This window comes from Artibeus jamaicensis, unplaced genomic scaffold, assembly GCF_021234435.1.
Source record: "Artibeus jamaicensis isolate MK-2021 breed Jamaican fruit bat unplaced genomic scaffold, CSHL_Jam_final contig_475, whole genome shotgun sequence".
Classification (NCBI taxonomy): Eukaryota; Metazoa; Chordata; class Mammalia; order Chiroptera; family Phyllostomidae; genus Artibeus; species Artibeus jamaicensis.
Window position 1 is genome coordinate 1,417,161 of NW_026521852.1, and position 13,623 is coordinate 1,430,783.

General features: G+C 40.9%; 1 protein-coding gene across 1 annotated transcript in view; it reads left to right on the plus strand.

The window, feature by feature from the left end:
* Window positions 1-13,623, plus strand: part of LOC119056799 (centromere protein F-like) — a 54,679-nt gene that overhangs the window by 26,685 nt on the left and 14,371 nt on the right. The window contains 7 exon segments of the mRNA XM_053667931.1: window positions 5,058-5,193; window positions 7,487-7,795; window positions 7,798-7,842; window positions 7,845-8,111; window positions 8,114-8,146; window positions 8,149-8,297; window positions 11,227-13,122. Coding sequence (XP_053523906.1) covers window positions 5,058-5,193; window positions 7,487-7,795; window positions 7,798-7,842; window positions 7,845-8,111; window positions 8,114-8,146; window positions 8,149-8,297; window positions 11,227-13,122 — 2,835 coding nt within the window.

The window sequence follows — 13,623 nt, forward strand, 5'->3', positions numbered from 1 at the left end:
GGATTTTCTAAGGACAATATTATGTCATCTGGAAACAATGACATTTTTACTTCTTCCTTTGCAATCTGCATGCCTTTTATTTCTTTTTTTTTTCTCTGATTGCTGTGGCTAGGACTTCCAGTATATGTAGATTAGGAGTGGTGAAAGTGGACACCCTTGTCTTTTTCCTGATCTTAGTGGGAAAGCTCTAAGTTTGTGTCCATTGAGAATGATGTTGGCTGTAGGTCTCTCATATATGGTCTTTATGTTAAGAAATGCTCCCTCTTTCCCAGTTTTCTGAGTGTTTTTATCATAAATGGGTGCCATATATTGTCAAAGGCATTTTCTGCATCTCCAGATGTGATCATGTGATTTTCATGTTTTGTTCTGCTTATGTGGTGAATTGTGTTTATTGATTTGCAAATATTGGACCATTCTTGTATCCCTGGGGTGAATCCCACTTGATCATGGTGTATGATCTTTGTAACATATTCCTGGATATAGTTTGCCAATATTTTGTTGAGGATTTTAGCATCCATGTTCATGAGAGATACTGGCCTGAATTTTTCTTTCTTTGTTATGTCTTTATTTGTTTGGTGATTAGGATGATGCTTGTCTCATAAAAAGAGTTTGGGTGTCTTCCATCTTCTTCAATATTTTGGAATAATATGTGGAGGGATGGGGGTTAGCTCTCCCTTAAATGCTTTGTCAAATTCTCCTGTGAATCCATCTGGTCCAGGGCTTTTGCGTGTTGGAAGCTATTTGATCACTCTTTCAATTTCATTAGCTGTTACTGGCCTGTTGAGGCTTTCTGCTTCTTCTTCATTGAGTTTTGGAAGATGATATTTTTCTAGAAACTTGTCCATTTCACCTAGGTTTTCAATTTTCTAGGCATATTGTTCTTCCTAGCAGTTTTTTACGATCCTTTGTATTTTTGTAGTATCAGTTGTAATCTCTCCTCTTTCATTTCTGATTTGGGTCCTCTCTCTTCTCTTCTTGATGGGCCTGCTTAAAGGCTTGTCGGTTTTGTTTAGCTTTTGAAAGAACCAGCTCCTTGATTCACTGATCCTTAGAATTGTGCTTTTCATCTCTATGTCATTTAATTCTGTTCTGATCTTGGTTATTTCCTTCTGTCTACTTGCTCTGGGCTGTCTTTGTTGATGTTCCTTGATTTCTTGTAGGCATAGGGATACGTTGTTTATTTGAAATGTTCCTGTGATTTTTAGGTAGGCCAGTAGTGCTATGAACTTCCCTCTCAGGACTGCCTTTGCTGTGTCCCATGAGTTTGGGATTGTTGTGAGTTCATTTTCATTTGTTTGCAGAAACTTTTTGATTTCTTCCTTAACGTCATTCTTGACCCACTCATTGTTTAATAGCATGCTATTCAATTACCATGAGTTTGAGTTTCGGGGTCTTCTTCCTTGAGGTGGGTTTCTAGTTTCAGTCCCTTGTGGTCAGAGAAAATGCTTGATATGATTTCAATTTTCTTGAATTTGTTGAGGCTTGTTTTGTGTCCTCTCATGTGCTCTATCTTTGAAAATGTTCCCTGTGCATTTGAAAAGAACATGCATTTTGCTTCTTTGGAATGAAAGGCTCTCTACATGTGAGTTAAGTCCATTTCATCTAGACCATTGTTCAATGCCACAATTTCTTTGTTGATATTTATTTCAGAAGATCTGTCCATTTTTGACAGTGCGGTGGTAAAGTCCCCTACTCTAATTGTGTTGCTGTCAACATCTTTCTTGAAGTTCTCCTAGATTTTCTTTATGTATCTGAGTGCTCCTGTGTTGGATGCATATGTACTTGCGATGTTTATGACTTCTTGATGGATTCATGCCTTGAGCATTATGAAGTGACCTTCTGGGTCTCTTTTCATGGCTCTTTTTTGAAGTCTATTTTGTCTAATATGAATACGGCTACCCCATCTTTTTTTCCTGTCCACGTGCTTGGAATATTATTTTTCCAGCCCTTGACTTTCAGTCTGTGTAGGTCTTTTGTTCTGAAGTGGGTATCTTGTGGGCAGCATGTGTGTGGGACATGTTTTTTCTCCATTCCTCTATTCTGTGTATTTTGATTTGGACATTCAATCCATTTCTTTTTAAGGTCATTATTGATAGGTATTTATTCATTGCCCCTTTTTTCTTCCTGTGTTCCTCCCTCTTTCAGTGTTTTTCTTCCTGTTCTTGAAGCAAACACTTTAGCATTTTTTTTTGCAGAGCTGTTTGGAGGAAGTATATTATTTGAGGCTTCTTTCATCTGCAAACATCCTTACTTAGCCTTCCATTTCAATTAGGAGTCTTGCTGGGTAAAGTAGTCTTGGTTGCAGGCCTCTGGTTCTGATGACTTGGAGTATTTCTTGGCATTCTCTTCTGTCCTGGAGCGTTTCCATTGAGAAGTCTGCTGCTAGTCTTATTGGGGCTCCCTTGTATGTTACTTCCTGTTTTTCCCTTGATGCCTTTGAGATTCTCTCTTTATCTTGGAATTTTGCCATTTTAATGATGATCTGTCTGGAAGTGGGCCTCTTTGGCTTCCTCTTGATTGGAACTGTTCGTGTTTCCTGAATTAGTGTGACTTTTTCCCTCATCACGTTAGGAAAGTTTTCCATCATTCCTTTTTCAAACAGGTTTTCTACCCCTTGATCTTCTTCTTGTCCTTCTAGTATCCCTATTATACAGATATTATTATGTTCCTTGTTGTTCTGCATTTCCTGGAAGCCCTCTTCATTCTTTCTGAGCTTCTTTTCCTTTTCTTGCTCATTCTGGGTGTTCTCTTCTGCCTTGTCCTCCAGCTTGCTGATCCAGTCCTTGGCTTCACTGAGTCTGCTTTTGTTTTCTTGTACTGTGTTCTTCAGTTCATAAGTAATATTCTTCATATGCTCTTGGCTCTTTTTGATCATTTCTATTTCCTTCTTCATGCTGATGTAGTTTACATGTTCATGTTCATTGTAGTATTGCTGTATCTTTTGGTAATTCTCTGTGAGCTCATTGAGCTTCCTTATAACAGTTGCTTTGTACTCTATATCTGATAGTTGACTTGCCTCTCTTTTATTTAGCATTCTTTCTGAGGCTTCCTCCTTTCCTTTCATTTGGGGATTGTTTCTTCAACTTGCCAGTGTTTCTGAGCCTTTTCTTGCTAGCCTCAGTTTCTTAAATGATCTGTTCTGACTCCCTGGGTTTATAGCATGAACTTGTATGGTAGATGACCTGTGAGATTTAGTGGTGTAGTCTCCTTGATGTCCTGAGCTTGCTGGTCTTGTGCTATTATTTATGCTGGCTCTCTGGGTATCTTTAGATTTGATTATCATTGGGTGTTTGGTTGGTTGGTCCTTCTCTCCAGTTTGTTTTGTGAGGGTCCCCTGTTAATCTTAAGTGACATTCAGCCACCTCCTGTATTTTGGTGTGCAGGTGTGGGCAAGTTGTGTTGAAGGTGGTTCTTCCATGTGCACAAGGTTTTGAGGATTCTCTCTTGTTCTTGTGCAGCTGTTTGTTCTAAATATTTTCTCCACCATTATTTGTATTTCCAGGTAGGTCCTAAGTTGAGTTAGTGTGGCTTCCACTTTCTCTTTCACCTCATTTTGTTCCCTATTCATGGTTCCTGGTTTGGTAGTTTTCCTGTTCCAGCAGGTGTCCTGGTGTTCACGCCTTCTACCTACTTATTGGATTTTTCAATATGCTCTCCAAGTTTTGGTCTCCAATGTTCAGATATATTGGGGTACTATTGGCTGTTCCCTTTGCTCCTCGGAAGATCAGCTAAGTGTTTCTTCACATGTGCAGGGGGGAAGTGCACTACACGTCCATCTATCTCTCCATGATCTTCATACTACAATCACCAGTGTATTATAAAAGAATATAACTCAGAAACAAACAGATGGAGAGATGCATAAGGCATGGCATGAAAAAGGTTTAGAGCTTCCAACTTATTGTTTTTTTAAGATTAAATCATTTTCCCTTACTTCTCACAGGATTATGTTTTAAGCGTGTGTGGTGTGTGTTCGTGTTTGAATGTTAGCCTTATGAATGTTCCACCCCAAGGATGTGGGACCATGAGTTCTTTCAGTATATGCCAATTCTCTGTGTTCCAAATCGATGTATATGATATAAGTTGAGATACTTACCAGCTACAACTTCATTGAATGTTGGAAAACAGTATAAAAAATGGAGGATTTATGATGGTTTGTGTCTTCCATGCTAAATAAGCAATAGCACTTATACCAGGCATACAAATATTAGTGCTTTGAAGGTTTGGAAAGTTATACATTTCACCCTAGATAGTACAGTGGGGGTGTATCTGCATCTCTGCTACTTTATTTGCACTTTGTTTCATGGACACTCCATTGAATCAAGTGCCCAAAGACTCTGTTCTCCCTGTGAAAGCTTCAACTCCTCCATGGAGAATGAACTCTTGCTTCTGTGCTCCAGCTGGGTTCCCACAGCACAGGGCCCCTCTCTAGTCATTAGTACTTGCCCATGTTATTAAGTGGTGGGTGTCACTTCTTTCTGAGGCCTTGCTCTGTATTTCTTATATTATGGCTTTTTATAATGCCTATTCCAGATAATTGGTCATTGGAGATATTTTGAGAAACACTTCATGCAATGTATTGACTCATAAATACATGGCTGTAATAGTGAAAATTAAGATTGTTTTCAATTGTGAAGGAAACATTTTTTTCTGTGAATGTATGTTGTTCCTTAGCACATCAGACTTTGCAAAGATATAGTTGATCATTCAGGTGTGATAAGGACTTGGAGCTTATGTTCTTGAGGGACACTTCAATGGGATTTTCCATCTCAGTGAAATTTTGAACAGGCTTAGAAACAACCAGAAAGTTGAAACCAATCGTTTTCTCAAAGCAAAACAATTGCCATCGGATTTGGGTTTTTTGCTTGTGTTTTAACTTCTGTCCATAAAATCACTGGGTTAAGTCAGAATGTCTAATTATATAAAGTGCTAAAAGGGAAGGTGTGACTCTTCCCCCCATGAGATACACCACCGGTTCCATTAGGAACTCTTACTGAGGCAGAAGTCATAGTTTGCTGGAGCATTCATTTTGAGTATAACCAAGTCAACTTGTGCTTTAGGAAATGAAGAAGGAAAACAGTTTCCTCAAGAGTCAGTCTGAGCAAAGTGCCAGAGAAGTCTGCCATCTGCAGGAAGAACTGAAGAAGACCAAGCAGTGTTTGAGTCAGAGCCAGAATTCTACAGAGGAAATGAGGGGTAAGTAAAACTTGGTGATATGGACTGATTTCCTAAGCTAGTGTATGGAGGATGGTGGCTGGCATTAGAAACTTTGAAGTTTTCTATCTAGTCTCCCAGGAAGAAGTCTGCAGTGGATGTGGAAAAAGTTTTGTCTCTTCTACTTTTTAGTTTCTAGAGGGATAGTTGGACCCTTTTTTAATTGAAATACTAGCACCCCCAAATGCCTGTTTTTCAGCACTTAGAAACTGAGGGTGCATGTTTTCCACACAAAAGGAAATTGTCAGTTCTGCCTGTGTCCCCAGAGTGCTGTTGTCTGTCCCCAATGTATTTATCAGTGACACTCAGGCAGCTTGTCTCCTCACTCTTTCCCTTACAATGAAAACTCCCTACATGAAGTGCGTGTTTTCCCAGCCCTTTAATGACCATCGGTTTTTGATGACTTACTTCACTAAATGATTTTGTCTTTACTGTAGAGCCACAGAATCATGCTATCCACACCAAATGAATCTGCCACTTGTTACCCATTTTTAGGTGTACCATAGGTCTTCTTGTTACATTTATTTTCTCAGCTTGGGTATGTGCACATCCAGGATTTCTCTAAACTTGACATTGTGGATCACGGAGTTATGGGTCACACTTCTCTGTGACTGTTTTCTTTTAAAAATTCACATGTCCCTGAGACGGCTTTGAGTTTTTCCACCACAGTAGGTAGAAATGCCAGTCTTTTTTGAAATAAAACCAGAAGAAAAGTGAAACATTTGGGCATTTTCCATTGTTGGCCACCAGGATCATTGTTCCAGGTCCCCATAAGCAGAGGAGACTGATAGCTCTTGTAGCCTGTGGAGAGCCATCACTCAGTAGGTGGACTGAGATTCGTGGGTTAAAACAGGAGTTGGGTTCCACTTATTGTCCCCACTGCGTTTAGAATACATGCTGCCTTTCTCATCTGCTATGGACAAATGAATTCTCCCTCTATTTATCTGGGGAGTTGGAAGGATGCCTATCACTTTGGAGTGAAAGCTTTGAGATTATTGTCAACTGGGTGGGGTCAGGGGGTACAGGTATGTTGCTGGGCAGAAACAAGGTGATAACAAAGTTTGAAAAAGCTCCCAGATGATGCTGAGATTCACAGACACCAGTTGTTCTGTGAGGATGTGGGACATGGGTGATATTCATATAGAGGCCTCGAGAGGTACTGGCGTAAAACATCTTTTCCTCTTTGATACAGAACCCATGGATTGTGGAGAAAATGGTGGAGCAGTTACACACTTATTCTGGGAAATCAGAATTACTCCCCAGTGAAGGGAATATTTCCACTTCAGTGCTGCTTTTGTTGGTTTTCTCTCTCCCAATATATTTTAATTAGGTTTTTTAATGAATGTGAATATTTAATTTTTTATTTATTTATCTTTAGAGGTGAAGGGAAGGAGAGAGGGAGAGAAATAATCAATGTATGGTTGCCTCACATGCATGCACTGCCGGGAACTTGCCTGCAACCCAGGCATGTGCCCTCACTGGGAATCGAACTGCGATCCTCTGCTTCATAGGCCTGCACTAAATCCACTGAGCTATACCAGCCAGGTCAATAATTATTTTTAAAATTTATTTATTTTCAAGGAGAGTGGAAGGCAGGGAGAAAGTGAGGGAGACACACATCAATGTGTGGTTGCCTCTCTGGTGGTCACCACTCAGACCTGGCCCGCAACCCATGCATGTGCTCAGACTGGGAATTAAACTGGTAACCATTTGGTTCACAGCCCACACTTAATCCATGGAACTGCAGAGGCCAGGGCTGAGTAATTATTTCAGAAGAAGTCAAAACTGCAGGGAAACCTCAGAAATGGAGCCAGCTTGGTTCCAACCAGTGCAAGAAAGTGAATGTCACACACAATAAAGTGAGTGTTGACTGTTTTGCTGGTGCAGGGTCTTGCCTTCCTTTTGTAAAGCACACAATATATGGGAAGCACAATAAAACAGCTGTTCCTATCTACATTTACACAAACACAGAGGAAAAATTTCAACTTCTTAGGGAATTAATCTCCTGGCATCTTATATAACACTTTTTAAGTTGCATACAGCGAAGATGGACAAATACATTAGCGCATCTAAAAGGACCATCTTTCTCATGGTCTTTTTGGAAGCTTAAATGATTGTCTGGTGATCTTTTTTGCAGGAGGTGTCTGGACAATAATGTCAGTTTTCACAGGGGTGAGGAGTTGTTAGTGTTTTTAGATTATTTTTTCATTTTAGAATTCTTATGAAATGAATATTTAAAACATTCAATGTGCTTTTTATTTTGTATATTTCACAGCTAAGAATGCATCTCAAGAAACCATGTTAAGAGATCTCCAAGAAAAAATTAATCAGCAAGAGAATTCCTTGACTTCAGAGAAACTGAAGCTTGCATTGGCTGATCTGGAAAAGCAGCATGATGGTTCTCAAGCCCTTTTCAAACAAAAAGAACATCACATTGAAAAAGTGAGTGAAAAGTTAAGCAAAACTGAGAAAGAGTCTGAAGCTCTATTGGATGCTTTGGAGATCATAAAAAAAAAGAAAAGGAGGAGGAGTTTGAAGAATGGAAAGAAGAGAAAACTCTCTTCTCACTGGAAAAGTGAAAATGAAAACTCATAGAGCAGATGGAATTAGAGAAGGAAATCTTCCTGAGTAAATCAATCAATTGGAAATGTGTCTTGAGACACAACAAATAAGAAGCAATGAATACGACAAGAGAGTCAGCACGCAGGAGATGGAAGGAGGAAGCCTAATTGTGGAGCTGAAGAACCTTCACAGTGTCTCCCATTACAAGACAGTAGAGAGAGAGACCCAGAAAGAAGCTCAGGGAGAATTCCAGCAGAAAGTCGAGTTGTCAGATCAGAAACATAAGAGGGAAACAGAAAGCATGTGCTTCAAAGTGTCTGAGCTCACTGAGCAAGTCAAGGGGTAAAGCACAAAGTTCAACTAATGTCAGGTGAAATAACAAAGACCAGTGTCACCATGACTTGCGCTCTGAATAGGAGAGTCTCAGGGAGCAGCTAATACTTAGCAATTCCTTGGTGACAAAGGAAACTCATTGCAGCAGTCTTCTTGCTTTTGAGCAACAGTGTAAAGTGAATAATTCCTTGGTAGATAGAATATGTTTTCAAGGGCATAAAGTATATTCTAAAGTTTGTTTTTATTTTTTAATTACAATGTTTTAATATATTTATTGATTATGCCACTACAGTTTTTCCATTTCCCCTCCACCCTTCAAACCAGCTCCCCATACATTCCACCCTTTAGTTCGTGTCTATGTGTCACAAGTTCTTTAGCTTCTACATTTCCCATACTATTCTTGCCCTACCCGCTGTCTATTTTCTACATACCATCTAGGCTACTTATTCTCTGTACCTTCTCCCCACTTCTCCTCCTCCCAGTGCCCTGTTGCTAACCCTCCATTGTGATCTCCATTTCTATGGTTCCACTCTTGATCCAGCTGTCTGCTTAGTTTGCTTTTGTTTTAGGTGTGGTTGCTAATAACTGTGAGTTTGCTGTCCTTTCATTGTTCCTATATTATCTTCTTTTTCTTAGATAAGTCCCTTTAACATTACATAGAATAAGGGCTTGGTGATGATGAACTCCTTGAACTTGGCTTTATCTGAGAAGTACTTTAACTGCCCTCCCATTCTGAATGAAGGATTTGCTGGATAGAGCGATGTTGGATGTAGGTCTTTGGATTTCATGACTTGGAATACATCTTTCCAGGCCCTTCTTGACTGTGAGGTCTCTCTTGAGAAGTCAGCCGACAGTCTGATGGGAAATCCTTTGTAGGTGACTGTCTCCTTATCTCTTGCCACTTCTACAATAATCTGCTTCATTTTAATCCTGGTTAATGTAATTATGATGTGCCTTGGTGTGTTCCTCCTTGGCTGCAACTTCTTTGGGACTCTGAGTTTCCTGGACTTCCTGCAAGTCTATTTTGTTTTTCAGACTGGGAAGTTGTTTCTTATTTGTTCAAATAAGTTTTCCAGTTGTTGCTGTTCCTCTTCTCCTTCTGGTACCCCTATAATTTGGATGTTAGAACATTTAAAGATTTCCTAGAAGTTCCTAAGCCTCTCCTCATTTTTTGAATTCATGTTTCTTTATTCTTTGATCATTTCTTTCTTCCTTCTGGTCCACTCAATTGATTTTATTCCCAGTTTTATTTCTATTGCTATTGGTTTCCTGTGCATTTTACTTCATTTCACTTAGAATAGTCTTCATTTTTTCATCTAATTTGCGACTAAAATCAACCAGTTCAGTGAGCATCCTGATCACCAGTGTTATGAGGTGTGCATCTGATAGGTTGGCTATCTCTTGGTTGCTTAGAAGTATTGGCTCTGGGATTTTGAGTTGTTCTTCTGCTTGAGCTACATTTTGGTCAGTTCGTGCCTGTTACATATGAGGGGTGGAGCCTTAAGTATTCACCAGGGCAGGGCAACCCACGTTTCCGGGTCGTGGCATTGTATGTGGGGGCAGATCAGAGAGGGAGCAATGCCATTTGTTCTGCTTTCTCTGGGATTTCAGTCCTCTACCATTTCCACAAGCAAATTGGGCTCTTCTGCTTTTGGTTCTCCTGTGCGTGTGCCTGTGTATCTTTTAGGACTCCATGGGTCTCTCCAAGGATTCTCCCCTGTGGCTGGGAGACTCTCCTGGCACCTCAGTCCCCGAAAGTTTCTCCAATCTGTGCTTTTAGGCTTTAATTCCTATTGCTGGGCCCCGGATTGTGAGGTCTATCTCACTGTATGTTCCTTTATGGTATATCAGTCTGGATGCATGGTTCATTGTTGTCAGACTTCAGTACAGCTCAATTTCCTGTCTGCTTTGGTTGGTTTTTGTTTCTAACTCTTTGTTGTCCATAAATTTGGTTGCATGAGGAGGTACAGTATTTCCACATACCCCTCCATCTTGGCCAGAAGTCCCCTAAAGTTTTTTTTTCCAACATAAAAACAGAACTTTTGGGGGAGCTGAATTTTTTTCAGGGATTGCATTTAATATGGAACAATCCAAAAGATCTTTCTTAAAGTCTCCTGCACAAAATTATATTACAGAGTTGGAAGAGTTGTCTTCAGGAAGTCTATGTCATATATTTTCATTATTTGTGAGTTAATAAAGCACACTTACATATTCCATTAGAGCTTTGCAATGGGAATATGGTGTAAATAATAAAATCTCTAGCCCTTTCTGGCTTTTTTTTATGTTACAGTATTATAGTCCTGAAACAAACATAAGAGCTTATTACAGATTTCCAAATCATTGTCTACCACTTTACCCCAGTCCAAATGTGTGATTTCATATGCATGAAAAATACATTTCTTTCTTTATCGAATGTGAAATTGCTTAGTTACTTACAAGTTTATCCTTGTAGTCTACCAATAAGCTACGAATGCTGTAGAGTCAAGGTATCTCACTTAATTCCCTCTAGCTGCCATTGTATGATGAAATGGCAAGTGGTGAGGAGGCAACAGGGATAGTCAGGGCAGCTGACCCCTGTTTACCAGGTGACAGGAAGGTGGAGTCCAGATATATGGTTTCTCTCAGAATCCAGATGGTAAGTACAGGCTTAAGTCATTGGGCTGACAATCTGGTCATGACAGCTCACCACCTTCTACTGTTGAAGCATAGCAGAACTGCTAAAGATGGAAGCTGGGCATTCTGTGTGAAATTGGTAAGCCTCCTGTCTGATGATCCAAAAGGACGATTTATATTTAGGCTATCTGAACTGTTCCTAGAGAGAAAAACCATTTGAAATTTAAGTGTGTGCCAGTGTGGATGATCATACAACTAGAGGGTCTGTCTTCATGACAAACACTTTTGCCACTGCCTTGGCCAGACAGGATACCCCCTGAATGTTTGTTTAACTGTGTTGACATTGGGATGGAGAGGAGAGAATGTCATAGGAAATATGTCATTGGAAAGGATGTGTGTAGTAGAGGCAAGAATCCAGTGTCTACAAACCAAGAAATAAGCCTACTGGATCTTTCCTGATTCTCCCTCAATATTAAAATGCATTCTCATTGTATATTACAACCACAGGTTCTCCAGGGCAGAAGGGACAGCTGTGACACAAATAGATCAGAAGAAAGTGCTTTACAAACCAAAGACAAAACATCCAAGCACAATCTTCATCTGATCTGTGATAGAGATGTCCAGCAGGACCTGAGCCATAAGATGGAGAAAGTGACCAAGACTGCAGCTGTTTTGCTGGTAGGAGAAGGACTCCATGAGCAGTCTTTCAAAGAGAAAGCCCACCCCCAGGAGCAGCTGCAGAGTTTGATAAAGGACTTAGAGGCCCTGTCTTTGGGAAGAAATCAGCATGAACACCAAATGGAACCAATGAATCACAAGAAAGAATCCTTTGTAAGGGAATCTGAAAGCCTGCAGAACAAGGTACACAAACTGGATCAAGAAGATCTGACTGTCACAAAAACCTTGCAGGCTGCAGGAATGCAAAAAGGTGAGGTCGCCATGAGGCTGAGCTCAACCCAAGACAAGGGGCATCTGATGAATAATGACATGGAAACCGTGAGGGTCAGCATGGAGGCTGACGAGAAGAAACCCTTGGAGGAAATGAAAGGAACTGACAGTAAGAAGGAGGAGAATCTTGCAAGCCAGTTGCAGATGGTGAGGAGAAACCACGAGGCAACAATTCTTCCCGCTGGGTATCCCAAAGCAGGGGTGGAAACCCTAAAATCACAAATGGAATTGATGATGGAACACCTGAAAGCTTCAGAATTGGACCTGCTCATGATCAGGTCTGAAAATGAAAATCTAACCCAGCAGCTGCAAGAAAAACAGGATAAAATGATAGAGTTGGACACGTTGCACTCTTCACTGGTACACCTGTTGGAAGCAAAGGAGGAAGAAACTCGGCACATGCAAGAAGAGTCCAAAACTTCAGGGGAAATCCTGGAAAGAGAATTGAAAGAGCTGTTGAAGGAGGTGGCAGCTCTGTGTGATGACGCACAAGCCAGGAAGTTCCCAGAACAGAGCTCCCCAGTGCAGAGAGTGCAGCAGGTGAGCAAGTGCCTCAAAATGCTGAAAGACCAACTAGAAGACGATGACAAGAAGCAATTCTTCGTCATAGCAAAACTTCAGGAAAATAAGCATCAAGCAGAGTTGTTTAAGGGGGAAGTTGATCAACTTGAAAAAGAACTCAAAAAGGCCAAGAAAACCCATGAGCGTGCCACTCGGGAGGCACAGAGTTCCAAAGCAGAGGTAGAGAAGTTAAAAGGCAAGATAGAAGAGATGGCCCCAAGTCTGAAAGATCTCGGGTCAGAAAAAGAAAAACTGACCAAAGAATTACAAAAAGCGCAAGAGCGCATTTGTGAATTAGAGCAGTTAAAAGCTTCCTTTGACAATGTATCACGAGCAAAAGAGCAGGAAATCGTTCACGTGAAACAAGAATGTAAACTTGTCCAGGAGAGGCTTCAGGCACAACTGAAAGACATGAAGGACAAAAGGTCCTCCTTGGGTGATGACCAGGGGACCTGGAAGGCCAGAGAGCAAGGTCTCAGTGCTCATATAACTTCTCTGCAGCTTGAGAAGTGTCAGCTGCTGCAAGGCCTTGACCAGGCCAGAAGTCATTGTGTTACTTTGCAATCTTCTGTGCATGGCCTCATTCAACAAGTACAAGAGGGCAACGACGAAGTGAAGAAGAGGGAGCAAGAGATCAGTCTCTTAAAACATCAAATTCAAGGCCTAGAACTGCAGGTCTCTAAGTCGTGCCAGCAAGGAGGACAGCCCCAAGTTATAAAGAAGCCAAAAGCAGAACTGGAGAATGTGATCGTGGAATTGGAGCAGAAGATCCGAAGGCTGCAGTCCAAAAATGACACTTTGCAGGACAACTACAAAGTGCTGCAGAATTCCTACAGGGACACGCAGAAAGAGCTGGAATCGATCAAAATGGAAAAGCTATCCTATGTCGGGAGAGTAAGTGGCTTTTCCTACATTTGCATGTGTTGTCAGGAGGGAGGGAAACCACTGGTGAGTTGTATTTCCTTCAGGACTGTATTTGCAATATTGGACCAAACTTTGTAAGGGTTTGATGAAGTGTGTGGGGTGTTGACTTTGGGGGATGTTTATTTGCCTTCAGTAGTAGTGACTCTTTCTTTGCTGTGGCACTCATTTGTGCGAGACTCTTCTATAGACTGGCCTAGGTAGTCAGTGTGGCATGTGGACATGGAAGGAGCTCTGGCTTATGTACAGTTCCTGGCTCTAATCACATCTCCCTTTCCCACAATGCTTCACAATAGTGGCCTCCTCACATTCAGGTGAGAACCACTGCTGTAGACGTTATAGTAGGTACTGGTTAGGATCAGAAGACATCCCCTTTCCCTTGTTCTGCCTTGATAGCCTGTAGGAGAAAGAAGTAGTAACAATGGTGATCTAATTGTCAGCAACAGAACCCTCATGGCTCCCAGTGTGTGTCTT